General features: G+C 39.9%; 1 protein-coding gene across 3 annotated transcripts in view; it reads left to right on the top strand.

Annotated features, from left to right (window-relative positions):
* Positions 1-2491: 2491 nt before the first annotated feature.
* Positions 2492-27409, top strand: part of ASAP2 (ArfGAP with SH3 domain, ankyrin repeat and PH domain 2) — an 84322-nt gene continuing 59404 nt past the window's right edge. For all 3 annotated transcript variants that reach the window (XM_059469618.1, XM_059469617.1, XM_059469616.1), the window contains exons 1-3: positions 2492-2799; positions 21295-21367; positions 25371-25516. In XM_059469618.1, the coding sequence (XP_059325601.1) occupies positions 2674-2799; positions 21295-21367; positions 25371-25516 (345 nt within the window). In that variant the 5' untranslated portion in view covers positions 2492-2673. The remainder of the gene's footprint in view (positions 2800-21294; positions 21368-25370; positions 25517-27409) is intronic.

Genomic DNA, 27409 nt, shown 5'->3' with positions numbered 1-27409 from the left:
AGATACCACTGCAATCATGTAGCCTAACCTGCTGTAAAAAAGAGAATCTGTAGAACTCAAAGACTCATTGCATGTTGGTACTGTCTGTCCTGTTTTCAGCTGGGAGAGAGTTAATCTCCATCTTCACAGATGGCACAATCCTGTGTTTGGAATTTAGTATGACAATAATGTTGATATCACACCAATCTAGTTGTAGCTAAGTAGTGCTTACTCTAAATCGAGGACTTTCCATGTTCCCGTGCTCTGCCTGCAAGCAGGTACACGAGAAGCCAGGAAAGTGCATAAGTGGGACAGCTGATGTGACCAGGCCAAGGGGACATTCTGGACCATTGAATGTTATATTCAGCACATAAACTGGGGTTGGCTGGGGGCATCAACCATGGCTCGGTGATGGGACAGGTACTGGCCAGCGGCTGGTGAGCATTGTCCCATGTATCGCTTGTTCCTCTTCAGTTTTACTCCTTTCTCTCACTCCTTCCCAATAAAATTACTATTACAATCATTATTATAATATTTTGTTTCCATTATTAAACTGTTCTTACCTCATCCTACAAGTTTTTCCTTTATTTTTTGATTCTCCTTTCCACTGGGCAGAGCAGCAGTCATGAGTGTCTGTGTGTACTTTGTTGCTTTGTACTGGACTGGAGTCAAACCATGACACCATCTCAGTTGCATATACTCCAATATCAAACTGTGGATGCAACCACTAGAGGCTGCATTATTATGTTGCAGATTTGCACACTATATCTGACAGAAGAGCTGCTTCAGAAAGTTAAAGTCTAGGAGTATTTGCTTTTCAGATCCCAAGTTTTTCACCCCCTTCAAAAATAAATATGCTACACTGGAAGATATGGTAGGCAGTTTAAGAATGCTAGTGTTTACTAAGTTTGGGTAAGAGTGTGATAAGTGTTGCTTTAAAGGTACCACCATCAGCTAATGCAAAAATGAAAATTTAAGATCACACATTTTTAGCAAGAATTAATATTTATACTCAACTGTATTTATTTATTATGTGATGTACAAATACAGACAAGAAATTTAATGCATTAGCAGCAGAACAATGTATACCTTTATATGCTGTAGTAATCATACCTGAGTATTAACAAAGAGAGGAGCAATGACAACAGTGGTGACTTTCATTGGAGAAAATAAGGAATGATTAGGATAGAAAAACTACTAAGAGTTAAAAAACTGAAGGAACATGCAGATAGACCCTGCAATTCATTAATCTGATTTACTACGACCAGTAAAATAAATAAATAAATATAAGTTGAAACTGGCTGACAAGCTTTATTATTTATGCTAAAGGATCTAGCAAGGATTGCAAAGGGCAGTAATATCTGGGCAGGCTTACAATTATTTATTTGGACATTTTACAAATGGCAGCAAAAGAGTACCTGCTTACTCATCTGAATTCCCCGAAGAGTTTTAAAACAGAGTAATAAAGAATCACTTATAGAAAGCTAATAACTATCACCAGAGGGGAGTGAAAGAGCCACAGGAGAGTTTCTGGGCCAAAATACAGACTTCTGAAGCTTTCTGCAGGAATCAGCTAGAAGCCCTAAGGGCTTTGAGGCCAAAAGAAACGCCTGCCATGGATCACATCCCTGTATTCCCAATGCAAGCAACACCATGCTCGTTCAGTGACACCTTGCCAGTGTCCCTTCTGCTGCATCAGTCACAAATACCACAGCTCCGGCTGAGTTTCACCCCTTTTTGCCTTGAGTGATCCTTGTGGATTTATACTGAAGAACAAAGCACCTCCTCTGATAGCAACCTTTCCTTGAGTACAGAAAAAGCTTTTTAAGAATTTAGATTGAAACGTTACTTAGCCTAAAATTATTTTTGCACGGACCTCTTGGGAACGACAACATTTCTCTTTAGCTCCCTCTAAACTAGACAACGAATTCGTAAAACAGATTAAACTGTTGAAACACAAATTACGAGCCGTGAGGGAAGAGACTGTCTCTGCACCTGCGAGCAGTCCCGGAGGGGACAGTGCGGAGACCTGTCCTGTGGGCTTCAACCTGTTCCCCCTGCTGCCAGCAGGCACGGCGCCTCACCTTCCCCTGCCCTTGGGTTTTTGTTGTTAAACACTATCCGAACCACACGGCTGGATTCGTCCTGCCTGTCGCTGGGATTACCCAGCCGGCGCCTGCCACCTCCTCTCCCCTCGGGGCTGGGGGAGGACGGACTGAGGGAGGGAAAGAGGGAGGGGGCCGCCATCTTCTCAGGGCGGGCGCCGGTGGCGAGTGCGCGGCGGCAGGTCCGCTCCGAGAGCTGCCGGTCCGCTCCGGGGGCTGCCGGGCGTCCGCGGCCGCGCCCCCACCCCGCGAGCGTGTGAGGGAGCGAGGGAGGAGGAGGAAAGCGAGAGGGAAAAAGCGAACGGGAGGGCGGGGTGTGGAGGCAGCTCCCGCGGCTGGGCGTGTGCCCGGCCTCCGGTGCTGCGTGACCGCGCGGGAGGAGCAGGAGGAGGAGTGTGGGTGCGGGGAATTTCCTTGTGTGGCGGCGGAGGAACAACACCGCTCCAGACAGCGGGGCTGCGAGGAGGGCGCTGCCGCCGCCGCCGGTTGCCGAGCGATGTGAGGGGGAGCCCCCCTCTACGCCCTCCCCTCCCTGCCCCTGGAGCCGCCTGCTTTCCCCCTCCCTCCCCTAGCTCATCCCCGCCCCGCCATGCCGGACCAGATCTCCGTGTCGGAATTCGTGTCCGAGACCAATGAGGATTACAAGTCACCCACCGCCTCCAACTTCACCACCCGGATGGCCCAGTGCAGGAACACGGTGGCGGCCATCGAGGAGGTGAGCCCGGGCGGGGGGCGCGGGGCGCGCAGCCCTCTCTGGCCTGGCTGCAGAGAACAAGGCGCTACCGGCGCTGGCTCCTGCCGCTCCCTCTCCCGCCCGGCCCCGAGCAGCGCCCTCGGCTGCCGCTTCGAGGAAATGGAAACGGGGCTCGCCCGAGTGGAGAGGGGAAAGAAAAGGAGGGGGGAAGGGCCGGGGCGCCGCTCCCCCGGCCCGCGGGGCTCACGCTCCGCCCGCCCCTCAGCGCACGGCGGGGCAGGGTGGTCCGCCGCCCTCAGCTGGGGGAGCCCGAGCCGTCCCTTCTCGGTCCTCCTGACGCTCGAGGAGCCCCGACCTGGGCGGTTCCGGCCGCTTTCCTCGTAAATGGGGGTGGGGGAACTTGAACTCTGCAGTCTCCTCCGTCAGCCCCTTCCTTCACATCGCCACCTGAACCGCCTTGGTCTCTCCAGCTGCCGTGTGGGGTTTCGGCTTTCCCTGTTTGTCCTTTCCCTGAGTGTGTGTCTGCCTGCCTGCCTCCGGGCACAGGTGGGATTTAATCCGCTTTCCGTTTCCCGCACACAGAAATTTAAACGCGCTTCCCCCGGCCATACGGTTTAAGGCAGCTTTCCCTGGGGATCCGCTCCCTCAGGGCCGTGCCCGCTCTTGGGTGTCGGGATCCCGAGCTCCCTCTTCCCTGCCTCCTCCGGGACGGCCGGGCTGCTCGTGCCTGCCGTGAGCCGCTTTTGTCTCGCCCAGAGCCGGGTGTTTTTCTGTCTTTAAAGATACTCGGAACGTGCTGTTGGACCTGATGGTGAGAGCCCACCCTCCCTCCCGCGGGGGATGTCTGCCAGCACTAGGGAAAGGGAGGCTCTTTTCCCTCCTGTTTCAAATCAGAGGGAAATCTGGGACAGGTCTGAACACAGTGAGAGCACATTCCACATCCCAGTCATACACGCACAATGAAATGAGAAGCGTCTGGGTATCTTGACTCCTTTAGCAGCTTTTCTGAAGTAACTTGTAGGAAGGAGGAATTACTTGTGCTGCAGATTAATTTGCTCCATCTACCTGTTACATCAGTTCTTACAGTGTGTGTTTAGTTGATTTGTTTTGCAGTAAGCATGTATTTTAAAAAGAGCCTCTTCAGCAAAAAGAATCTTGTCAGTTGTTGATGTCCCTTCTTTCAAGAGAACTGCCACTAGCAATGGATTATTAACTTGTCTTAAGTGAACAAAACCCAGGTTAGGTGTTTAAACACCCTTTTCAGGATTTTCCTGTTTTGCCAGTTCCCAAAACCACTAAAGCAAGGAGCTGAATTCAAAATAATCTTGCTCCTGAGGTAATTTTCTGCCCTGCAAGCTTGCACTTAAATGCCTGTATTTAATTATGCTTTACTAACCCAATAGTCTTAAGATCAACAATTCTGTAACAAAGACAACCTCTTTCTGAATATTTATAGTAATGAATAATTTTAATTGCAATAATAATTGACTAATACAGGATCAAAGTTGGTATAAGAATTTGTGTCAAAAGCAGTTTTGTGAGATTTAGAGATTTTTATTGCAGTTCTGAAAAAAAATAGTTTTTTTCTCTAAGTCGAATTTAGTGGATTGGTGTTTGATTTTTAATGGAATTCAATCAGAACATTCAATCTTTCTTTGTATCTGCATATTTCTAGTATTTGATGCTGTCTGCTAGGTTAATGCAAAATTATCTTTTGGAATAATGATGGTAAACACTGAGCCTAGTAAAGTTTGCAAGGCAGGAGGTGAGAGATTGCAGAGACTGGCAGCAGTTGTTAATAGTATTGATCTATCTAACACTTCTGGCAAAATATCAGCAGTTCCTGCCTGTTTGTGCTGCTGTCTGAAAGCATATGTGGAAACAACTACTGACTCTTTCTCTGTGATTTGTCAAGAACAGCAAATATATTTTCATAGTTTCAAAACGAGGAAATATTTTTTCAGGCTTAGACTTTGGTTTGGAAATCCTCAGATCCTTTACCATGCCATGCCTGGTTTTTCAGGTTAAATGTGATTCTTGGATAAAAAGCTGTCTGTAAGTTGTGTAATAGAGAAGTCAGGCTCAGCACCTTTTCCCTGGGAGGCTGGGCAAGAAGTAGTTCATCAGCTTGTTATGAACTAAAGCTTATTAAAGAATGCAGCTAAAAACGTTCAGGGAATACAAAGAACCTGGCATTTCCAGTGGCACTGGTGGTGTGAAGCATTGATTTGCAGAGCACACTGCTCTCTTGCAGCAGGCAGGGCAGTTCTGGGACTAGGAAGTCTGGCTGTGCATGATTGAGGGAATGTGGTACTTTAAAGCAGTTAATAGGTAAGGTGAAACTGGCTGACTGCTGACTTTGTGTATGCCCTGCTTTGAACAAGAGACTGTAAGAGCTAGTTTATTAACTGAAGACACGTTTTTTGCTTCCTAGGATATTGTATACACTTATTAAATTAACAAATTAAGTGGTTAATACTGATACTTAGAGGATGTCTCTTTACTGCTGCTCCCAGAAAATATGGTTCTGGAATGGAGTATTTCACCTGCCTGCATGGAGCCAGCTCTGGGCTCCCAGGTCTGGTGCTCCCTTGGGAGCAGGGGAGGCAGGGCAGAAGTACAGGAGGGGAGGCTGCTGTGACTTGTTAGCCTGAGCTCAGCTGCCCACAAACACAGATGTGTTTTCACATCCCATTAGGGTGTCTTTTGTACATTGCTGGCCACTAGTTTTGTCATTCTGTCTTTGTTAATTAGTAGGTATCTAATAGTGTCTTAAGAGTTTAGTTAATGAAGTTTTCCATGGTGGTGTGGAAGAGCCTTGTTAAGTGAGGAATTCAATAAGATGTTGGGCAATTAAGAGTGTATAATTTATCTGTGTATCTTTGTGGGCAGCGGTATTGCCTTAAATCTGAACTTGGATTAAGTGACCTCTGTCAGTTTCACAATATGGTTGATTCTTAGTTGAAAATACTTTCAGTTTTACTGTTTTCTATGATTACATACCCTGATTACAGACCGTGGATCGTAGCTTTTGAGATCACCAGAAACACCTGCATTGCAGTTTGGGAGCTGGTGCCTCTTCAAACACTTGCAGAAAGAGCATCTGATTTGTGCTGAATCTGTTTATTTGCTCTCAGTAGTGGAAAAGGGATTAGGGAAGGCGTGCTTGTGGAGCACAAAGTGATTTCAAAGGAAAAGGAATCATATAATTTCTTCATTGTTCTCAGATTAGGATGTTGCTTAGCAAAACGTTGAGAATATTTAGCGTCTTCTGAAACAAAATTATTAGTGAGCAGTATGTTACAGGCCCTTACAGGTTAGTGTTTAATCTTTACCAGTGTGATAGTGACTAAGATTAAATAAGTTTTAATTGATAGAGTGCAGGACATGGTCACATGACAGGGGGAGGGGTTGCTTGAAATCAGTAAACTGGTCTGAGGACTGCAGTCTTTTTAATTGTCTGTTTCTACTAAAGGTCACAGGATCTAAAAATTTATGCTGACTATTCTTAAACTAAATTGTAATGAAGCCTGCAAAGTGGTTCTAGTAACTGTGATCATTTTAAAGATTTTTAGACATTAGTTTAAAGAGTAATTGAATGACTAGTATCTAATTGTGCCTTTTTTTTTTTTTGAAGCATGAGTTAAGTTTTACAGTAAAGAGTGGAAGTGAAGCCCATATTTCTGTTCTGACTGTTAATTGGGATCCAGTGCTGGACCAAGTAATTAGGGTAGGGAGCAGTTTTGCAGATTAATATGTAAACAGAGAGAGCAGACAGTCCCTGTGCTGAGGACATTTCCATCTACGTCAGGATTGAGGTATTTAACACAAATTAGTACAAAATTTACTCACCTACTGTAACTTCACTGCATGCACAGATTTCCCTATGAAGGGAGGAGAATGAAAATGCTGAGAGGAGTTTAATAGGTTACTGGAACAATCCACATCGCAGTGGCACTTGTCCCTGGAGTAAATGTGTCCTAAAATGTAGGGAGGACAAACGTGGGGGCAATATGAAAAGTGTACAACCAAAAGAAACAGTATAGTGGTACCAAAGGTGGTTTTAGTTCTCTGGATAGAAATAGATTTTAATTGTTTGCAGTCTATTTAAAAACCACTCTCAAGGAATTTTTGTAAAAGCTGAGGAATTAATGTTAAAGGCATAACTTGTAATTTCAGGTCTCTACTTGCCTTTGTTTTGTAGGTCCCATTCCATGATGATTATACCTCAATAATTCTGTTATTTTACAGTTCCAAAATTTTTTTTTCAATTAGCACTCCCACAAATGTGGCATGTCATTTCTGTATCAAAAGCTTTTTTTCCTCACTGTCATTTATAATGCAAATTTCTATCAGAAATGGCAACATCTTGTTGCCACCTAAGGCAATCCACAGTTTTCAGCTGGCTTGGAGTGGTGTAAGGGATCAATGTTTATTGAATTTGATTCCCTCTTGTATGGTACAGTTCTGTAGCATGCTCTTCTGCATTTTGGTTCTGCAAAGCTAACAAGGGGGAGATGTAATAAAGCTTGGTAGGGTGGGAGAGTGTGAGTCTGGATAGATGGATGCATCTGTATACTTGCTTTTTGCTTGCTACATTTATAGGCCTGGATTCTGTTTTCCTGTAGTTGATGATTGTGCCTTGCATTTCAAAGTTACATGAAGAGAGTGATTCTGTGTAGTTTGAAAAGCAGTAGGAAGTGTCATATACTGTAGTTCATTTTGAGAAATTTGCTATGGTTTCTTGTATATTTCTTTTTAATAAAATATATCTTTATGCCCTTTAGTAGAACATATTTGCTTTTTAGTATAACAGCATGCTCTTTAGTAGAACACATTTACACGCTTTTCTTACATCATTACTAAATACATTTCCACAAATACATGTTGTTTTAAATGTTTTTTGTGTTCCTTTCTGGAATCATGATTCTCTGTCATCAGCATCCAGAGGTTTCTGGAAAAGTCATTATAACACAAAAGGCATGATGATTTCAAAAGGAATGTGGGAATTGTTTTCTTTTTGAGAGGAATATAGAGAACAAAAATGGCAGAAATACAGGAGCTAAACTATACAGCTTCAGCTGGAGCTTTGTGCATATTTTCAGGTAGTCAGTTTCAACTTTAAACTTTTAACATCAACATGCAGTCAATTAAAACAACATCAAACCACAAAAAAGATTCTTGTGTGCCTTACCTTAGTGCATTTGGTGATGAATCTGCTTCACATTAGCAAATGCTCCCATTCCTCCTATGAACATGAATGAAAAAATATAGATTTATAAAGAAAGATATGTATCTTTCTGAAGTATTTTACTAATTGGGGGTTTGTGTTTTGAGTTTTCCATAATGTTGGTGTATTTTTCAGAGCCATCTCATTTGAATCTAGTGTACTTAATGCTGATGCTAGAAGATGGTAATGTAGAAAGTGGCTACTTCTGCTTAGGTTTAAGCCACCTTCACTTCCTCTTTATGTTGTTCTCTGTTTACCATAATATGCAGCAGTTTTAGGTAAAGGTGAATAAAGGTGAAGCCTTTATTCTGAAAGGCATTGGAAGGTCACAGGACAAAAGCCTAATCCCTGCTCCAGAGTTCTTACAGTCCACAGGTCAAGTGGATCTGGCTGATGAATACAGGTGGAGAAATGCAAGAAAACTGGGTGTACCTGACTAGTGTAGCGTGTTAGTAGCTGAACCACTGTGAAGTGCTTTCTTTTTATTCCTATGTGTTGGAATAGTGGTTATTAAACACTTTGTTCAGCTCTTAAATCTGTGATTGTTTTATAATTTTCACTTTCCATGTGTGTGAGTACGTGCATGCGTTACATACAGCCATTCTCTGTGTAAGCTCCAGCACTGCCCCTTCTGAGCCTCACTCTAGACTGCCCAGATGATCTGTTTGCTCCAGTTTCCAGAAACAACCTTTCCACTTAAAGCTCCATGAAAGTTGGGTCTGTCCTTGTTTAGGCTGGCTCTTCCTCTCTTGTCTTGGGTATCAAGCTTCCCTATGCTTTCAAAGTGTTTACAGTCTCCTTATCTTACTTAATGTCTTGAACCTCCTTTGCTACAGCAGTTATTGGTGCTTTGTCCCATCTCTGTGGAGGTCCCTGCCTTGGCCCAGCCCTGTCCAAGGTACTGGTGCAATGGCTGCACCTCAGGTGGGCTTCATGCTAAGGTGAAATGACTCTCATGGGTGGGCTGGTGGCAAGAGCCTTCACTTGTTCTCAGCCCTTGCTGTCTCCAAATAAATCTTATTTTCTTTGTGAAGTTGCTAGAGAGGGAAGAAGTCATCTTATAGTCAGGCACCTGTCATGGCAAGCCAAGATGTTGACTTTTATGTAAGGAAACAGATGCTGGATGGGCTAATGTGAGAGTTGCTGGTTTAAAGGAAGGAATCAAGTTGTGGAAACAAGTGAAGTGTTTATTGAATAGTAGGGGCTGAATTCATTATGTACTAAAAGCAAAACAAAGAAATTGAAAGCAAAGCACACACACACACACACACACACACACATATATATACAGGGAAAAAATCATTCAACTGAGAGCTGGTGAGGTTGATAGAACTGAAGAGCGCATGTACTAAAGCCTGAAAAATGTTCATTAAATATTCCTGGAAAGGAGAAAATTTTGGGAAAATCTACAGACTTAGAACACCCCAGGAAGAATGTCACAAATTATCTGAGCCTGTCAGACATGTGAAGAAAAAGCCAGACATTCAGAGGAAGGTTTTGTTTTAAAGAATATGTGTAAAGATAAAAGACAAATTTGCAAAAGTCAAGTTTCTTTAGGAGTGACAGGAGGCAGTAAAGAAAACAAAAATAGTTTTAAGCACATAGAATTGCAAGGAGAAAAAGAAGGCATAATATGCAGTTAGAATGTAGTAGTATTAAAGATAATGTAGGTATTGCCAAATCTAAACAAGTGCTGTGCTGCAATTTTTGAGCTCAAAGTCTGGGAGAAGGTGGAATGGATGGCAGGAATGGAGGTGCAAGTAAGCAAGGCAATAAACAAAATTGTGAGCTTAATGCACTCAGTTTGTTGGAGCTGGTTGACTTATTTCCCAGGATCCTGAAAGAACTAAGATGGTAACTAGCAAATATTTCTGACAAATCCTCTGAAGACTAGCTTGATATCTGAGGTAGCACAGAGGGTTAAAAAGGCAGGGATGGAAAGAAGAGGAGAAATATTTACAATTAAAAAAAAATCGCAAGGAATGCAGAAATGCAGACCATGACTGTTAAATTGAGGAGAGGTGTTCTTACTCAAAGATTGTAAGTGTTCCTGGACAAGTGGCACACAAGTACTGGTTCCCCTCCTGCTTCCAGAAATGCTTGAAAAACATTCTAAACATGCATTTACAGCAATTACCACTGCTATTCAATAGGACTGTGCTTTCACATTTGTATCATAGTCAAATGTGCACGAGAAATTGTGTGTCTCCTTATTTACTCTTTCAGCAGTGCTGGGAGCTGCTAATGGGAAATCAGAATTACTGAGGATCTTACTTGTAAAGCTGTACAAAGTGGTTATACCCAGGTTTCATATAACATTAAGATCTCTCCTTTGGTCCATTTTAACTGAGACAATTTTTTTTTTCTTTAACCCAGCTGGAAAATGTAGTTCTAGTTATGGGACAAGCAGAAGTTTGAAGTTTGTGCTATTAACTTTATTGCAAATTAAGGGCAGGACTTCTCTTTTTGTGGTAGCCTTTTCCCCACAGTCTCACGCTTGTTAGCACGAAACTTAAACTGTTCTGCATGCAAAATGCTTACTGTTTGTGTGGCTGCTCCTAATGGGGACAGAGACATCAGCTCAAAGAGTTTTCGTATTAGAGATGAGATTTTGTGTGATTAAGGTGACCACAAGTTTCTTTTGTTTTGACTAAATCTAGATTTCTTTTCTGAATTTTATATCAATCTGGGGATTAAGTGGTCAAGGAAATTTGGCTGGGAAGCAACAAGAAATGGTAACGCAAGAAAGGGAAGACTCACAAAGTAATGGGCACCTGAAATATTTGAGAGGTAAAATGGACATCAGTCAAATATGAAGAAAAAGAAAAGGAAATTTGAATTAAAAACTAATTGAGAGATTGAGAGAGTTATTCAGAAGCAGAAGTACTGCGATGGCATATGAGGAATTAAAGGGTCAGGAATTGCCACTTGGGGAGAAACGTTAAGGAGGCGATAAGGAAGTGCATAAGAAGTCTGAGGAAATTCAGAGAAATTGGAATTGACGGGAACTGCAGAGGAAGAGGGAGTGTGGCAGTGTTCACACAGGAAGTAGGATGAAAACACAGGCCCTAGGAGGTGGGGGCAGGGCTAGTGTGAAAAGGGTCAGTGTAGCAAGGAAGCAGGCAGGAATATAGGGAAGGGGTAGTGGTGGAGGACAGGGAATAATGGTGATCTCTTAAGTATATCCTGCTGTGTAGTTTAGGAATGGAAGAAGAGTTCTGTAAGTTCCTGAGAAAATGGGATGTAATGAAGAATTATACAGACTTTCTGAGATATTATACATATCTCAATTTATTTGGAAAGAGAAAATAATTTACCTTACAGGGGAGGATTTATTGATGGAGGAACTGAGATACAGCATTGTAACTGAATAGGCTTTTTCTTATGAGCAATGAGGCTTTGCAGGAAATTAGCTTGGGCGGTGTGATTCAATACTTTTCATCTCAAGTAGTAGGCTTTGTTTTCAACTGAGTAGGTGTTGGACAGAATTTGAAAAATGTGCTTCTTTTTGTATGTGAACTCTGCTTCACAAAAATATTTACTATGTAAGTGACATACTGTGCAGTGAAGTGTATTTCTTTGGAGTATATTCTTTAAGAGGTGGCTGTAAAAGTTAACATGAAAGAAGCAATAGTATAAATTCTAGCATCTGACTTGCTAAACCAAGAAGAAATAGAGAACTGAGAGAGAAGGCTGAAACTCTGCTCCTTGTTGTCTTGGAGCAGTGTGGTGTTCAGAACCATCTGCTGTTTGTGGACCCCTCAGCTAGCCCTGATTAAAGATCAGATTATCAATGTAGTTCTAGCCTGAAATCTATAATTCTGTCTAGGCATTATGCTAAGTATGTGTGTAGATACATCGAAACAGCTGAAGTGATTAGAGCTGAACAAACTACTTCCACAGTCCTGAAAGCTTTGTACTACATTTAAAAAGCACATAGGAAGGGGAAAATGGTAGTGAAGGGATGTGGATGTTCTTACAGATTATTTTCTCATGTTTTATTATTTCTCTTCATTGTTAATGAAAGATTTCTTTCCTAGAATATGCAATTTCAAGGAATTTTAGGCTGTATTCTAGGGAAGTCAGCTCAGAAACAAATGCATGAAGTAATCGTTTTAAGCCCCTTCAATCAACCAGGATTACTGTTTGGCTATTGCAATAGGAGTAGAAATTTCCCTTGCATTTGCAAACACAAAGCCCCTGCTCTGTAGTCACATGCAAAACATGCAGTATGGAGTTTTGCAAAGCACATGTTTTTAATTATTTGTTTATTTTCCAGCATTGTAGGTGTATGTTACACAACAATAGAAAAAATGCCAGCAGAGTCCTCCCACACTCTGAGCTCCATGTAGACTAGATGCTGATTGTGCTGATGAGAATAGCATTGAAGAAGTAACAAAGTAGTAAATCTTTCCTAAGCTGCTTTTTGTTTGGTTTCATTCATTCTTCTGCTTAGTTCACTCTCTTCTGTTGCTTAAATGGTCTGGCTATAGATGATAAGCTTTTCATATTAGTATTTCCAGCCCAGTCTGTTTTAGGGATGGAGTCATGGGGCACTGCCTTCCCTGTGCCCCAGGCCATATGGATGTGGCACTGGTGCAAGGACACACCGTGCTTGGTAACATATAGATTCAGGCATTTGTCTCTTTTGCTTCTATCAGTTGATTCAGTAGCTCTTTTCTATTTCATTTCAGAACAACAGAGGTTCTGATAGGCCTGGACATGCTTCTCTGATCTAAATTGCTTCAAATTGAAATGCAGAAATTCTTTGTCTTAGGTAGTGTTTTGTCTTAGGTAACAGTTGTGTATGAATTTACCTTCCTAATCTAAATTGATGATACAGGGAAGCACCGTCTGTTCCATTCTAGAGATACCTTCCATGACATGAACTCTCTCATTATTTTGGCAAAGTCCACTCTAGGGATAAAGCTTTTATTTTTGCATCAATGTTATGTAAATGAGTATTGTATCTCTACTGTTTGGTGCACTAATAATTGCATCACTTAAGATTCACTTATACTTTGAGGCAGCTGTCTCTAGTGACATGAATGTCTGAACTGTTAATTTTAGTTATACTTAAAGCTGCTGAAGTTCCAGTAGAATTTAAGATCATTGCTTTCAGGATTGTAATAGTGTCCTGTGATCTCTGTGTTGAGCGTCTGAAATGAATGGCAGTTCAGATGCATTCTTTCATTTAAGTGTATTGATACTGAGACAATGCAGAGATTTTCAAAGGTATAGTGAATTACACAGAAGTTGGAAATTGATTTCAGCAAATCACAGGCTGAAGTCTGAAAGCCACTATAGAACAGAAATAATTTTATAATGTTTCAAGAGAAAATAAATTATATCATTTGACACTGGGTTTTATGTATAATGAAAATATAGCATTAGTATTATAGGTAGATGCTGTTAATAAATTTCTACCCTGATAATAGACAGATGATGTCCAATGTGCTGGCTTACCTCTGATGAACCTTATTTTGACAGCTGTTTCTGTATGTCCCTAGGAATAGTTAGTTCATTTGAGGTGATTTTTCTTACTCTCCTGAAGTCCCCTCTAGATACCTCTGCCATTCTTTGCTGTGGGAATATGGCAGCCTCAGAGTTCCAGGTGTATCATAAGCTAGATAGAGTTTGTGTGCCTTCTATTCCCTTTCAGAGTGGACACCTTGTATGTGTCTGCCAGAGATGTTTGTGACATCAATTTATTATTTATGTCTGTTAAGAAGCTCTCAGGGGCCTGGTAAGACTGAAGTTCAATTTTGCTGTGTTGCTGTAGACTCTTTTCTAGGCTAGTTGCTTGTCCCTAGAATTATTGGACACCTGAAGAAGAAAAAGTCAAAAGAGTGTTGGATGTGGAAGAATAGATCAGTTTATGGCATCCAGCTGATCTGTGTACACATTGCAAAGGTTCTCATTTTTAGATAAAGTACATCATACGGAGGGGGAAATGTAACTGTTTCCTCTTTCATTGTTTTATGGGGATTGTAACAGCAGTGTCTGCCTGGTTCAAGTAGAGGTTTGGAAGAGTACAAATACCAAATTAGACCACTAATATGGGAACTTTTGAGTATCTGGAAAGTGTTTTGATTTGTTAATTGCTCCCATAAACAACTAAAAATTCTCTTTTCAGAAAGCTTATCACATGCAGAATAAAATGGCATTACGTTCTGCAAAGATTAATTCTTGTTGCCTCTGATGATGATGTCTAAAAAGATTTAATACCAGGGACAAGAGTTCCTGAATTAAAAGATCTGCAAAAGGGAAATCCCATCAGCCAGCTCATCATGATGCTGTTGAATGATACAGTGTGAGGATCAGCCTCTTCCAACAGCTGGACTCCAACCATGAACTGCTGACAGCAGACAGAAATGCAAAAATATGAAGCTAGAAAAAAGAATCTTGCAGGGTGAGGACCAGAGAATTTTGGCATGGGTAAAGGGTTGGTAAGTCTTAGTGGTCCATTTAAGACAATCATCATTGGAACTTTAATCCTGTTGCTTAAGTTACTTTATTTTACATGGTGATATATCTTAGGATGTTGAAGCATGTAATATTAAATAAATGGAGATGGATATCAAGAATTGGCTACTGCAACTGAAAAAATAAACAACAATTAAATATTAAATAAGGGAGTTTATTTTACATCCCCTCTGTTTATAAATGAGCAACTGTAAAGATTAAGTGCATCATCTATTACATTGCTTAGGAGATCTGTATTTAAAGTCCAGTCATCTTGTCTTTGAAAGCAGACAGCTGCAGTGTTGGAGAAGGAAAGTATATTTCTCAGTGTAAAAATTGGTTAATGCAGGAGGTGGATGTGTTCTGGAGAAATAGTTGGCATAAGCAGCTGCCATTCTTTCTCTAAGCATGAGATTTTATTTCACAAAAATACTTGATGTCTGTTTCCTAGTTGAGTATCTGTTGCATTTCTAACTTTTTGTAGTGAGAGAAGCCTGTGGAAATCAATACACAGATACAACACCTGTTAGTGTGAAACAATCTCATTTAGTGACTTGTGTTATTGATGTAACATTTTGTATCTCTGAACTTCTGATTTAGGATTTCTCTTCTGGCAGAAGTAGTCTGTTAGAGAATTCTGGTTTTTAGGCATCCCTTCTTTGTATTAATAAATGCATTGTACAAAGTCATCATGTTCGGGTCTGGTTTTATACACAACATAGAGCAGTGCCAAATTCTCTCATTGTTTACCTTTGCAGCAGAATTACCTTGCACTTTCACGTATTCATTTCCCAAAGCACATTAGTGTTACTTTTTTCCACCGTGCATATCCTTAGCTCAAGAGTTTACTACATTCTTCTGCCAAATACACCAGTGCTTGTTTAAACAGATTGCCTTGGCATTGGGCCCTCAAGAACCATGAACCCAGATGCTGGAGAAATAATGCTTTTGTGGAAAGGGGCCTTTCAGAGATTATTCTGCCATAAACTCTGTCCTTTTTTTTGCAGGTTTGTCTCTGAACCTTCAGTCTCTTTAGCTGACAGGTCTCACAGCAAAGAGCTCATTTATACAAATTAACTGTCATAGCTGCTGCAGTTTTTCACATAGCTACTGCTCCAAGTAAAGTAATTGCCCCAAATTCAAGTGTTTTTAAATTACTGTTGTTCTAGGATCCATTTAGAAGCTACAATGCCTTGCCCCAGATTATGCCTGTGCGGGTTTTTTTCCACCCTTTGTATCAGTCCCTCTGTGAATGTGCAAGGTGATCAGTGGAAGGAAACTGGAGAGGGTTTAGAAAAGAAACTAATACATTGAAGGAGGAAAGACATAAGAGTAGGAGAATGGAAAGAGGCTTCTGGAGAGGGATAACATGATTTAGGAAGTTTTTTACCACCCTCTGTAACAGAGAAGTGGATTGAAGCCGGTGGTGTTGACAGTTAATTTCTAGTAGAAAAAACAACAAGCTGAGACAGAATGTCTGTGGATATCTCTGATCTTTTGAGTCAGCAAGGATTAATTACAGCGAATATCAGATTGCCTGTAAAGATACAGGAGAAAAGCCAAACTATTGTGGTTCCTGGATACAAGTATAAAAAATTTGCTGTTGTTAATTCTTAAACAAGAGCAGTCCGGTGAGGCACAAGAACCCTGTCTTGTTCTGCTGTCTCTACAATAACTACCTGATTGCCTCTCTTTTCCTCAGCTAACCAAGTTTCTTCCTGTGCCCTTTTGTTTTTGGGAAGGATGTTGCTATATGTGTTCAGCCTCTGCAGCAGCCTCTGGCATTATTACTTATTCTGAAATACTGGTATGGATGAAGTGCAGGATTTATGACTGTTGAGTAGACTAATGTTTTAAAGTAAATTGCTAAAATTAAAAGTGAGATCTGATTTTGTTTGAAAGAACTAGTGTTAAGATAACTCTATAATAAATCAAAAATCAGTGTGTTGATATTTTTTTGTGTACTGAGTTAGATGCTCAGTATAGAGAACATGTAGATTCCTGACTCTAGGATAATTTTTCTAATGACACAAGATTTATTTCCCAAAATTTTGTTTCTGCTTTAGCATTTGTTGTTCCAAGCATTTGTTGTTGTTGTTCCAATGGACTCTTTATTTTATGAAATGGTAATCCAGCTCTATGAATACTTTCAGCAAAACCCCATCCAAATAGCTGAAAATGTGAAATAGTTACTTTTACACTTTCCAAAAGGAAACTGCTGTGGGTAAGTAGGAAGGAATGTGTTAGAGATTTTGAACTGTTTTAAATGCAAAATAAAGTAAAGGTGATGGCTGACTCCTCCTTCTTCCTCCGTCCCTATTTCCCATGGTTTAGTTTTTTCCTTTCCCTTGCCTGGAATGAGAAAATTTGGCTTCTCGTTTCTCTTGAGGATAGCCTGTTGGGCTATGTAGGGTTTATGGTTGAGAGTATATCAGTCTTTTGTTTTTAAACTCATGACTGGAAACTGGGAGATTATCCTGGGGAAGGATGTGTACGTGCTTTTCCTTGCTTGCTGCCCCGAACATCTGCTGTTGGCTTCTCCTGCTAGAGGATATCAGGTTAAATGCAGTGCTGATCTGATCCAGTATGGCTGTTTTTCTATTCCTTCACAAATAATTAATTATTTTCTGGGTCACAAAGAAAAAGACACTGGTGTGAGGACACTTGCATAAGATAAAGACCCAGACTTCTGCTGTAAGTTTGGCACAAAAGATGTTTAATGAACCACTAGAGCGTGGGGACTCTCCACTTATGCTGCTCCTGCCCTGGTTTTCCCCGTACCCTTTGGCTCTGTAAAAGGTGCCAAAATCATCTCTGGGATGTTCAGTTTCTGAGTTTCTGTCTTCCTGCTTTTTTTCTTCCCTCAGTTAAATATGCTAATAATAGAACAGTTTCTCCTCTCTCCACTGAAAAGGCAAATAAAACACTCATCTTTTATGCAAGCCATCTATATTGCACAGATCTATTTAGACAATATAGATTTGGGGATTGATACCAATCTTTTTATTTTCTAAGGGTTTTTGGGGGGCAAGCAGCACAATTAAATGTTTGAAAATTGCAAATTCTGGTGGGCTTAAATCTTTCTAGGCAATGTGAAACAGACTTAAGCAGAACTACTACTACTGTTATTATTAATTAGAATGAAGCATACAGAGTAGGATGTAGAATAACATTTCAGGATGTTGCAGTAATCTCAGACTGATTTCTTCATGGTAAGATGGAGTTGGTTCTAATTAGTTGACACATTTTACAGTTCAAAGTAAAAACTTTTGAAGCGGTGAAAATGGAAACTGGCCTTTGGCAAGTGAAACTGGACCTTGTTCCTACATGTGGAAAAAAGTTTTGCCACTTATCACTGGCAGCTTGAGTCCTCTGTGCTGTGTTCCTTTGAAAATCTACATTTGATTGTGATATGCTTGCTCCTCTCCCTAGTATACTTCTGACTGAAAAGTAATTTATCTTAAAAATTGTTTCATCAGATTGCCATCAGAAATCACATGAAACTAAATGAACAAAAGACATAAACACTGTATTTGGAAAAAAGATTGCACAGACAAGGACACACAAGAAGGTCACTTCGAGTTTCTGTTTTAGTTCACGTGCATAGCACCGCTTCCACAATAGTGTGACTCCTTCTCTTATGTACTGTAGAGAATTTCCACCCCCCCTTAAGTCAAAGCTATATTTACTGTTTTTAACAATAGAGCAGTCTGAGTGCTCATCAGTAGAAGCTGAGCAGGACTATGAAAACTATTTATAGGCTTCATAGTCTCAGTTGTACTGAAACAAATGCTAAAATAAGCAGTCTTACCAGTCTTACAAAAGAGGTTTTTGAGGCAAAACTAGAAGCATTGCCTGAGAGGACAAACTGATCCCACCATGTGAAATACATGGTCACTTTTCTTCTTGTTCAGGAGTTTACTGGGCATTTTTAAGTGAATAAAAAGAAATGCTAGTATATGCAACATCCAAAGCCATTTTAAAATGTCCTGCTCATGAAACTACTGGGACTGCACCAGGAAGTTGAATTAGGGTGCATTTTGGTGCATGTGTGTGCATTGGTATAGTATGTGTATATTTATGAAACAAGCAGAAGTTTAGAAATGTGAACTGTAGTGAAGCTACTGAACTGATTTCTCAGTGCTAAGATGTGGACAAAGAAAAGAACAAGGAAATATGAAGAACAACACTAAAGACAAGGAGCTGACATTTTCCAGTTTTATCCTGAAATTACTGCTTTGAAACACTAGATGTGAATAAACACCAATGCTGTTCAATTAAACAAAGGCAAAGTCTTCCTGTCTATTTTTTGGTCTGTAAGCAAGAGTGAAATACAGTATTAAAGATGCAAAGCTTTTCAGTATTTTGTCCATTCGTTGTAGGCACACATAGGTGCTCTTAAATGTCACACACTCTGAGAAGATTGCAGCAAGAAAAGGAGCAACAAGTTTAGTTATATTGCTACAGTTGGAAACATAGTAATTGTATTTCATAAATGTATCCAGGTCCCTCTTCAAAAGGCTAGATATTTGTTTTCCTTTGTTTCCTGTTTGGAAAGCTTTTCAGACTGATTTTCTGCCCCCCAATTTCTACTAGTGGTTTGTTAAAGTTCAGGTACAGCTTTGCACTGACACAGCTGAAAAGGCAGGCAGGGGATGAAGAGAGGACCCAAGAAAGCTTGACCAGTACAGTTTCAACACATTAAGGTTTTGGGTTTTGCTTGTTGTCCTTGGTACTGTGAGTGGGGTATTTTCCCCCTTATCCTTTGTTTTTAATTTTTATGTGGACCAGCTGTCTGAAGTGGGTTGATGCTTGAGTTGTCACTGGTGTATTAGGGGCATTAGCTGCCATTTCTGTTGGACTCTGTCCATGCTGTGCCTTGTGGATTTGTTCCTCTGCTGCCTGATCGTGGTGAAAGTGGAAGTTGGTTGAGAGATGTTTCAAACTAAAATGATGGCTTTAGTTAAGGAAACGGATTTGAGGGTTTTTTCCTTGCTGGGAGTTTGTGCTTTCTCACTGAGGCAGTCTTGGGCCAGAGGATTGTATGAATCCATAGATCTGTCTGGATCCCTGACCATGGTAATACAGTTAATCCCATGCATGTATCCTTCTGACATTTCTCTTCCTTAAGAATTATCTCCCCCCAGCTAAGGTGCAGAGATTTAAATTTTCTCAGATTTTACACACAAATCTAAGACTTGGCTGAAAATTGAATATATAAGTTTTAAGTCCCTGGCTGTCAGCCTTCTCTTTATACTGTTGCTCATGTTGCTTTAAGTTGGAGACATTCCTTTCACTTGTACTCCAAGAGGGTGACTGCTCTTTGATGCAGTCATCAGTGCAATAATTTCTCTGTATTCAGCTGATTGGAGCGTGCTTTTCTGAGGTTATTTTTAGAAATCACCAAATATACAATGAGGGAATTCACTTCATGTACTCCCATCCAAACAGATGACTAATCTAACCTTGGAGATCACACTAGATACAGACTTGTTGTACTAGATGGAATTCAAATTGCTGAAGAGGAATTCAAATTGCTGAACAGATCTGGCATGGCTTTAATGGGCTTGCTTAAATTATTTTATTTTTCCCTTCCTCTGTACTTCAGAATTCCAGGTGAAAAGGCCTGTGCACTTCTCCTGCTGACATGTTTCAGATGTGAACTGTAAAGATGCTGGAGGTAAAGCCTCCAATGGATATAGCAGTACCATGATGCTGATGATGCTGTGAACATTAATGTTAAGGCGTGGTTGGAATTGCTTGTTTTCCATGGAATGCTGTGAAGATTTCGTTCATCTATTTGTGGTCTAAATAGATTCAGTTTAAGAATACTCCCAGAATCAGGGGGCTTAATATTTCTTTGTGCATTCACTGTGTTAAAACAATTGGAACAACTCCTAGGGGCTGACTTTTCTGCATAAAACAATGGTAGGTCAGATGTGCAGCTGCTGCAATTCATTGAAATGTTTTGAATGAAAACTGGAATTAATTTGGTGGGTTTTCTTTGCTCTATCATGTATCATGCCAAACAGCTCTTGGAATAATACAATTTTTAGTGTTCAGTATTGTTTTTCAGTGGGGTCTAGAGATACCCCATCTCTGGAACATACATTTTCTTCAAGTTTCACAACTTTTTAAAAAAATTAATTTGTGTAACCATAGTTCTGCTTCTCCCTTCTGGAACAATTCTACATTTTTGAGTCTGCTCATATTTCACTTCAGTAAGCAAAATGATTACCTGCTTTTACTTCTTTCTTTGAAACAAATTGATTATAAGTGTTTGAGCATTCTGGGCAAGATTTAAACTTGAATTTTATATAGTGTTGGAGAAAGCTTAGCCTAGTGTTAAACTGTGTGAAAGATATTTGAGAGATATGCAATTTATTTTGCTCAGCATAGCAGTTAGAAAGTTCATATAGTTGAGAAAGCAATTAACTGAATTATCCAGGAAAACTGAAATTAAATTCCGTTTTCAATATTCTGCCTAAGGAAGTGATACAGCTCATTTCTTCAGCAACATCAGAATATACAATGGGTGAAAACTGATTTAAGCTTCTTTAATAATTTAGCATGGAAAGATGATACTGTGTAAATTTTTCCTGCAGAGTTTAGATGATGCTGGTCCCCAGCCAAAGATGGAGGAGGTGTTTTTTCAGGCAAGGGGACAGAATAGGTTGTATGGATGGGTGTGGAAGCAAATAGCAAGTAATTTATTAATTATGGAAATGAAGGTAACTATGCAATAGTTGTAAGTACAGCAGGTTTCCAGGGCAGGAATTTGCCAAAGGACAATCCACCCTTACGTTTCTCTCTTGTTTTAGGCTCTGGATGTTGACCGAACTGTTCTCTATAAAATGAAGAAATCTGTCAAAGCCATAAACTTATCTGGTCTGGGTAAGTACATAATTCTAATTAGTTTATATTGGTGAAATTTGAAGATTTAAACAGTCAGATGCCGTACTGAATCAGAAAGAGTTGTATGGGTAACTCTGGGAAGAGAAATATGTGCATTTGAAATGGCAATCATGACCTAGCTGTTTGATCATGACCTCAGTAAGGATGAGGTGTGTGGGGTAGCTAAACCTCTCCTGCTGCCCTACTGGTACAAGTGGTAGAGCTGTGCTCTCCTCCTTCCACTGGGTGTGGGCTCCCTGCTCCTTCTGTCACACCTGCTGCTCGGCAGATCCCCAGATGAGTTTTTAAGCTGGTATAAAGCTGCATATGCAGTGAGATCAACTTAATTGGGATTAGATGAGCACCTGAAGTGGTAGGGCCATGTGTGTGTATCATCAAGAGAGGAGGGTGTGGGGGGTGGAATTACTCTTTGGCAGTAATAAGAAGCTACATTGGCTCTTCTTTGTGAAACCTCAGTCTCCCTGGTGGCTTCCACTTATGTATGTTGAGAACTTCATGACAAGAGGGAGCTGATGAGCTGCAACATTTTATTGTCATCATGTAAAAAATCAGATATTTTTCGTACAATGCTGTATAAAATATAAAGAGCTATTGCTGCATGCATTTTTAAATGTATGCCATTCTCTTAGAATTGTGTATGTTTATCTTCTTTGAAAAAATAACTGAAGCTTTTGTTTTTATGGATCAGCAGCATTTTGTGAATAAGAAACAGCATTTGTTTTTGTGGATAAGAAACAGCATTTGTTTGGCTTTTGTTCTCAGTGTGCTGTTCATAGCAATTAGAGCTAACAAAACCTATATTAAAAGTAAAATAGATAGGCCTGTCAACCTTGGAAAGCCACCAATACCTGACAGAACTTGTGGGCATGTTGGTGTTCAGACAAGGTTAGAACAAGAACTGCTGTTGTGGTGTAATTCATCTCCAGTAATTGAAAGGAAGTTCCTTGTCGAATGTAATAAAGCTGTTATCTTTGGATTGCGGAGCGTTCTGTTTAAGATTTATCAGGAGCTGTTTCATTGATTTGGCATCCTTTCTTCTCTTCTTTCTCTTGCTTGGCTGGGTTTTTTTGGCTGTTGAGTTTTTTTAACATTTTATTCTAGAATGCTAGGCTATGCCTTACAATCAGAGTACCTGTTAGAACATTGTAGCAAATCACTAGTCTTTGCATAAAATCAGTACCTTGCCCATGTTTTAAATTTGTGTTTCCCACCCAATCTTGGCAAGAAAGGTTTGGAGCTTTTGTCTTCCACCGGCAGAAACATCACTAACCAAGCCACTTGTCAGCCCTTGGGGTTTCTTTTAACAAAACAAACCCCATGGTCCTACACTCAGAAAAAGTGACTGGATTTTTACTATAGGTTCCCTAAATAGTTAATAATGTTATAAGAAAATAATGTTTTGTCTTTCTTTTTTAATGTGAGTTTAGAAACTGTTATTAAGGATTACCTAGTGACTCTCAATTTGTACATAGCTTGGGTTCTTACTTAAAGAAAGCCTCTAAATTTCTTTTTTTTATTTCATACCTTTTGTTTGTAGAGAAACTTTTAAAATTTGTCAGGAAAACACCATAGGACAGGTAGAACGTTTTGGAGGGTTCCATCAGAAAAGTAGATTTTTGTGTTCTTCAGAAGCACTTTGGGGGTACTAGCTCAGTTAATAGTACTGCTGCAATAAACTACCATCAGCATTCTGGGCAATGTCTCAGAATCCAGAAGAGCAGTCCCCAGGATGCTGGGGAATAGAAGCCTCCTGGGGATGCCATGTGGAATGGGTGCCATGCTTGTTTCCTAGGTAAAAATTCAGCATGGCTCAGCTACTGGTTGCACATCTAACCATAACACTTAATGGTAGCAGCCTTTTCACCTTGCTTTCATGCAGGGGCACCTTTTTCTTTTTGCTGTAGGAATTGTGGCCTGAGCTCTTCTCTCACCTGGGTTCATGTAAGCTAAGCTGGGTGCAGGAAGCAGCAAAAATGCAGAAAGCAGTGTGGAAATAATTCACTTTACTGGATAGATGTGAGATCTAAAGGAGCCGTGACCTGCCACATCCTCATTTTTGCTGTCTGTGCCAGTTCTCTGAAAGCTTGTTCAGGTGTATATATGTCACACAATAGAATTAGTTGAACATCCTTACTTTATCCTGCAGCAAAAATTTTGCTAAGTGCTCAGCCCTTGCTGTTGATGCTGAGGAAAATAAGTAACTTCCAGTGCTAGCCCTCAGTTTTAAAATTTAATAGCTATCTGCAAACTATCTGTAACAGGCTGCAGATTCAAGTGCTCAAGTTAAAAACTTGTAGAATGAATGCTGTTTGTGTAATTCCCATTCTGCATGTACATGATGTCAGTCTTTAATTACATAGTGTTATACCACTACTGCACAGGCTTTTAGTTTCATATACTGGAAATTAGAGAAAATTTGTAGCTGCTTGAGAAACAAATATCTTGAATGGCATTCCAGATAGGATGCATGAACAGAGGTTTGTTTTTAGTCTGGAGCATGATAATTGAAGAGGTTATACAACCAATTCACTGAAATTTGGGAAAGGATATTGTATCAAAAATACTTTGGATATTAAACATGTTTATGCATAAAAATGGGCTTGAAATGAAACTGAATCATTGCTTGTTTAAACAGATTAATCCTCTCTAAATAATTTAATCTTCAGGGTTTATGCTAGTCTCATGTAATGACCAAGACAGTCTTTGTCCTTATTAATGCATAATTGTTTTCTAGGGTGGGGAGTTTTTTTTTTTTCCCTGACTTGCTTTGAAGCTTTAGAAAATGTCTTCAGCTAGAATAAGAAATAGACAATGTTAGCTTTCTCAGGTGGCAACTTGGTGTGCTTTGTCCACATGCTCAAGCATGACATGGTCACTAAATTTGAGTTCAGAAAAACTTGTTTCTGTTTTATTCCATGGGTCAAGTTGACTTTTGACAAAGGGACTTTTTATGCCTCTCTATATAGGCAAGTAACCTGGTGACCTAGGAGTAAATCACTTGGGCAGAGTAGTTAAGACTCTCAGATTTCCTTTATATTTGAAATTATTTTATGCCTAGATTTCCTCTCATGCCCTGGGCTGAATAACCCCCCCCAACCAGTGCAGCTCAAAGCTTTCTGAACATTGATGTTAGATGTGTGCTGCATGAATTGTCCTGGTGTAGCCCTGGACCACTGGATGATTTCTAGGGCAGAGCTTCTGGTTTTGTTGTCTCAGAAAGGAATCTGGTTGTCATGAACCAGAACTGCTTTCAGAACTGAACTGGCCTGTGGTAAATGCAGATTGCTAGGATTTGTTTCAAATCCCCTCTGCTGCCCTGAATTGGAGAACTAACATAGATATGGTTTTGTCCTCGTCTGTAACATGCTTTATAGTCCTTTTTCCTAGGATATATGACCCAAGGATATTTGATCTATTGCTTTCTGTTGTAGAGATCCAAGACTCTGCCAGCACACTTTAGCTCCTCTGCTTCTTTTTCAGCACACAGTAAAGCATAATAGCACACAGTTAAAATAAGAAAGTAGAAATAAGAAAAATAAAATAAGAAAGTAGAAAACAAGAAAGTAGAATAAATAAGAATAAATAGAATAAATAATAGAATAAATAATGAATAAGGAAGTAGAAAACAAGAAAGTGTTAATAAAAGACTAAAATCTGAAAGTTCATTATAGGAGTTGGGAGTTGTTATGAGGTCTGTGCTATAGTGCAGAAATATGGGTCATTCTAGGGTGTCAGATGTTTGTCTTGTCTTGGCACATTGTCATTTGTACATGTGGATAGGTACTTGCAAACTGGAATTAGTGAGATATGTCATACTTCTGGCATACCAGTGTTAAAGTGTGAATAATGGCTGGGTTTTGTATCAAGTAAACGTTTCTAGCAATAACTCTGGAAAGCTTTTTTTTTAAAAAAACCCCATAAATTGTGATTTCAATAACCTTTTATCTGCTGATGACATCTTCATGTTTTGCTCTTTTTGAAGCTCATGTGGAAAATGAAGAACAGTATACACAAGCACTGGAGAAGTTTGGTGGCAACTGTGTTTGCAGGGATGACCCAGATTTGGGAACAGCGTTTTTAAAATTTTCTGTGTTTACAAAGGAATTAACTGCACTCTTCAAAAATTTGGTAAGAATTACTTAAGAAAAACATGTTGGGATTTTAAAGCCAAAATCTGTATTTTGGTATTATAACAGCTCTTCGTATTGAAGACAATTTGTGTTTTAGCAACCACTGTTCTTACAAAATTTTCAGCTTATGAAAATATCTCATGTCCTAGGTTTTCCCCTTGCAGAAGTCAAAACTCAACCCAAACCAAAGAAACCAGAAAAGCAACCACCACAACATAAAAACACCAGAAACCCCCCTCTTCCAACACTTCTCACGCCTAAAAGCTTCCCACAATAAAGTAGCTATAACATGCATTATAAAACACACACCTCAATTTTCTTTAAAATGTGAAACCAGCAAAACCCAATTTGATTTACTGTGTGATCATGATGTTTTACTTTACTTTTTCCCACTTTCCATTTGTATTTGTAAAGGGAGATTTTAGTGGCCCTGGAAGAGAGCATTTTTACTTCTCAGGGAAATGAGTCAGGGAAACAAAATCAAGCAAAATGCTAAAACAACAGTAGCATCCATTGGGGACCAATCCTACAGCTGAAGCCAGTAAGTCTTAAAAGCCTCTTTGGTGAGCCAAATGGGATGGAGCCAAATGGAAGAACAGGATTTTTCATTATAAATGGAGAATTTTCAGCCTCAATTTCACATTAATCACAGGGTGCAAAAAGAGCAGATTCTGATTACATCCTAGGAGGTAGAGCTATCCCATATCTTAAGTACCAAATTTGCTTGAATTCACAGAACTCTTATACCAGGGGCTAGGAAGGGGAAATGACCCAGATTCCCAGGAGCATTTAAAAGTCTGTGTCTGCTGAAATCAATGGCATGAAGGCACATCAAATGCTTTTGTGAGTCTAGACCAAATGTCTGTAGTTTGCAGCCAGCTGGTCATAATCAGTTCTTTAGGGAATGTTTCCAGCTGATAGGATTTAGGGCAGTGCCATTCACTCCTGATGCTGTCCTGTCTTTTTATCCAACCATGGTATTGATGAATACAGCCACAAATGTATTTATCTGCCATGAAATGTATTGCATATTGGTTATATTGATTTGAACGTCTTTGGATGTACAAATACTATCTGAGATTATGTATCAGAAGAGGCATCCTGATTCAGTGGGAGTCAGTTATCCCAAGTCTCTCATACAGAGGCAGGCAGCTCCTATGGAAAGGAAAATTGAATGGACCTTCTAATTGATACCTTCTGTTGACTAAAATCCCCTCTCTATCATATATTAATTGCAGTATGATGAATTCATTAGGCCAATGGATCTGGGAAATGTGATATTGAAGTGGTTTTAAAAAGCAATCTGCTAAAAGCTACACCCCCTCCCCAGAAAAATCTTTCAATGTATTACATTTCAAGAATACTTCTGAAGGCTAGAAGGTGTTGTTTTTTTACCAAAAATCTTAGCTATTTGTTCTCTTAAGACCAGAAACTACTATCTTTGCAAAATGTTTCTGACAAGAATAAATTTTTTCCATGCTTTGGAAAGGAAAAATAACCAAAATATGTATCTATGGGATGTTAGAATGGATGTTTTTGTTACCTTTTGTTATTTACCTATAAGTGTTTTGTGTGTCTTCTCCAAGGAATATTTGTAGTTCTTTTTGCTGTGTACTGTTTTTTTTTTAGTAACAGTTATGTCCTTTTGCTTCAGTTTGTGTGTATAAGAAGAGGCTATGTCATAAGAGAGTAGCTAAGTCTGTAGTTTTTCCTCAGTTTGTGGTTCTTATTTTCTCTGTTTTTGAAGAGAAGAGTAATTTTGCATGGGCATGAATATAATTTCTTTTTTTTAATGTTGCAGTAGCATAGGCACCTTCTCTCTTTATCACTGTCTGGTGAAAAGCAGATCTCTATAAAGTTCTGCTCCTTCCTGCTAGGCCTCATATTGTTG

This window comes from Ammospiza nelsoni, chromosome 3 (genome assembly GCF_027579445.1).
Source record: "Ammospiza nelsoni isolate bAmmNel1 chromosome 3, bAmmNel1.pri, whole genome shotgun sequence".
Classification (NCBI taxonomy): Eukaryota; Metazoa; Chordata; class Aves; order Passeriformes; family Passerellidae; genus Ammospiza; species Ammospiza nelsoni.
This window is presented reverse-complemented; position numbering and strand designations above follow the sequence as displayed.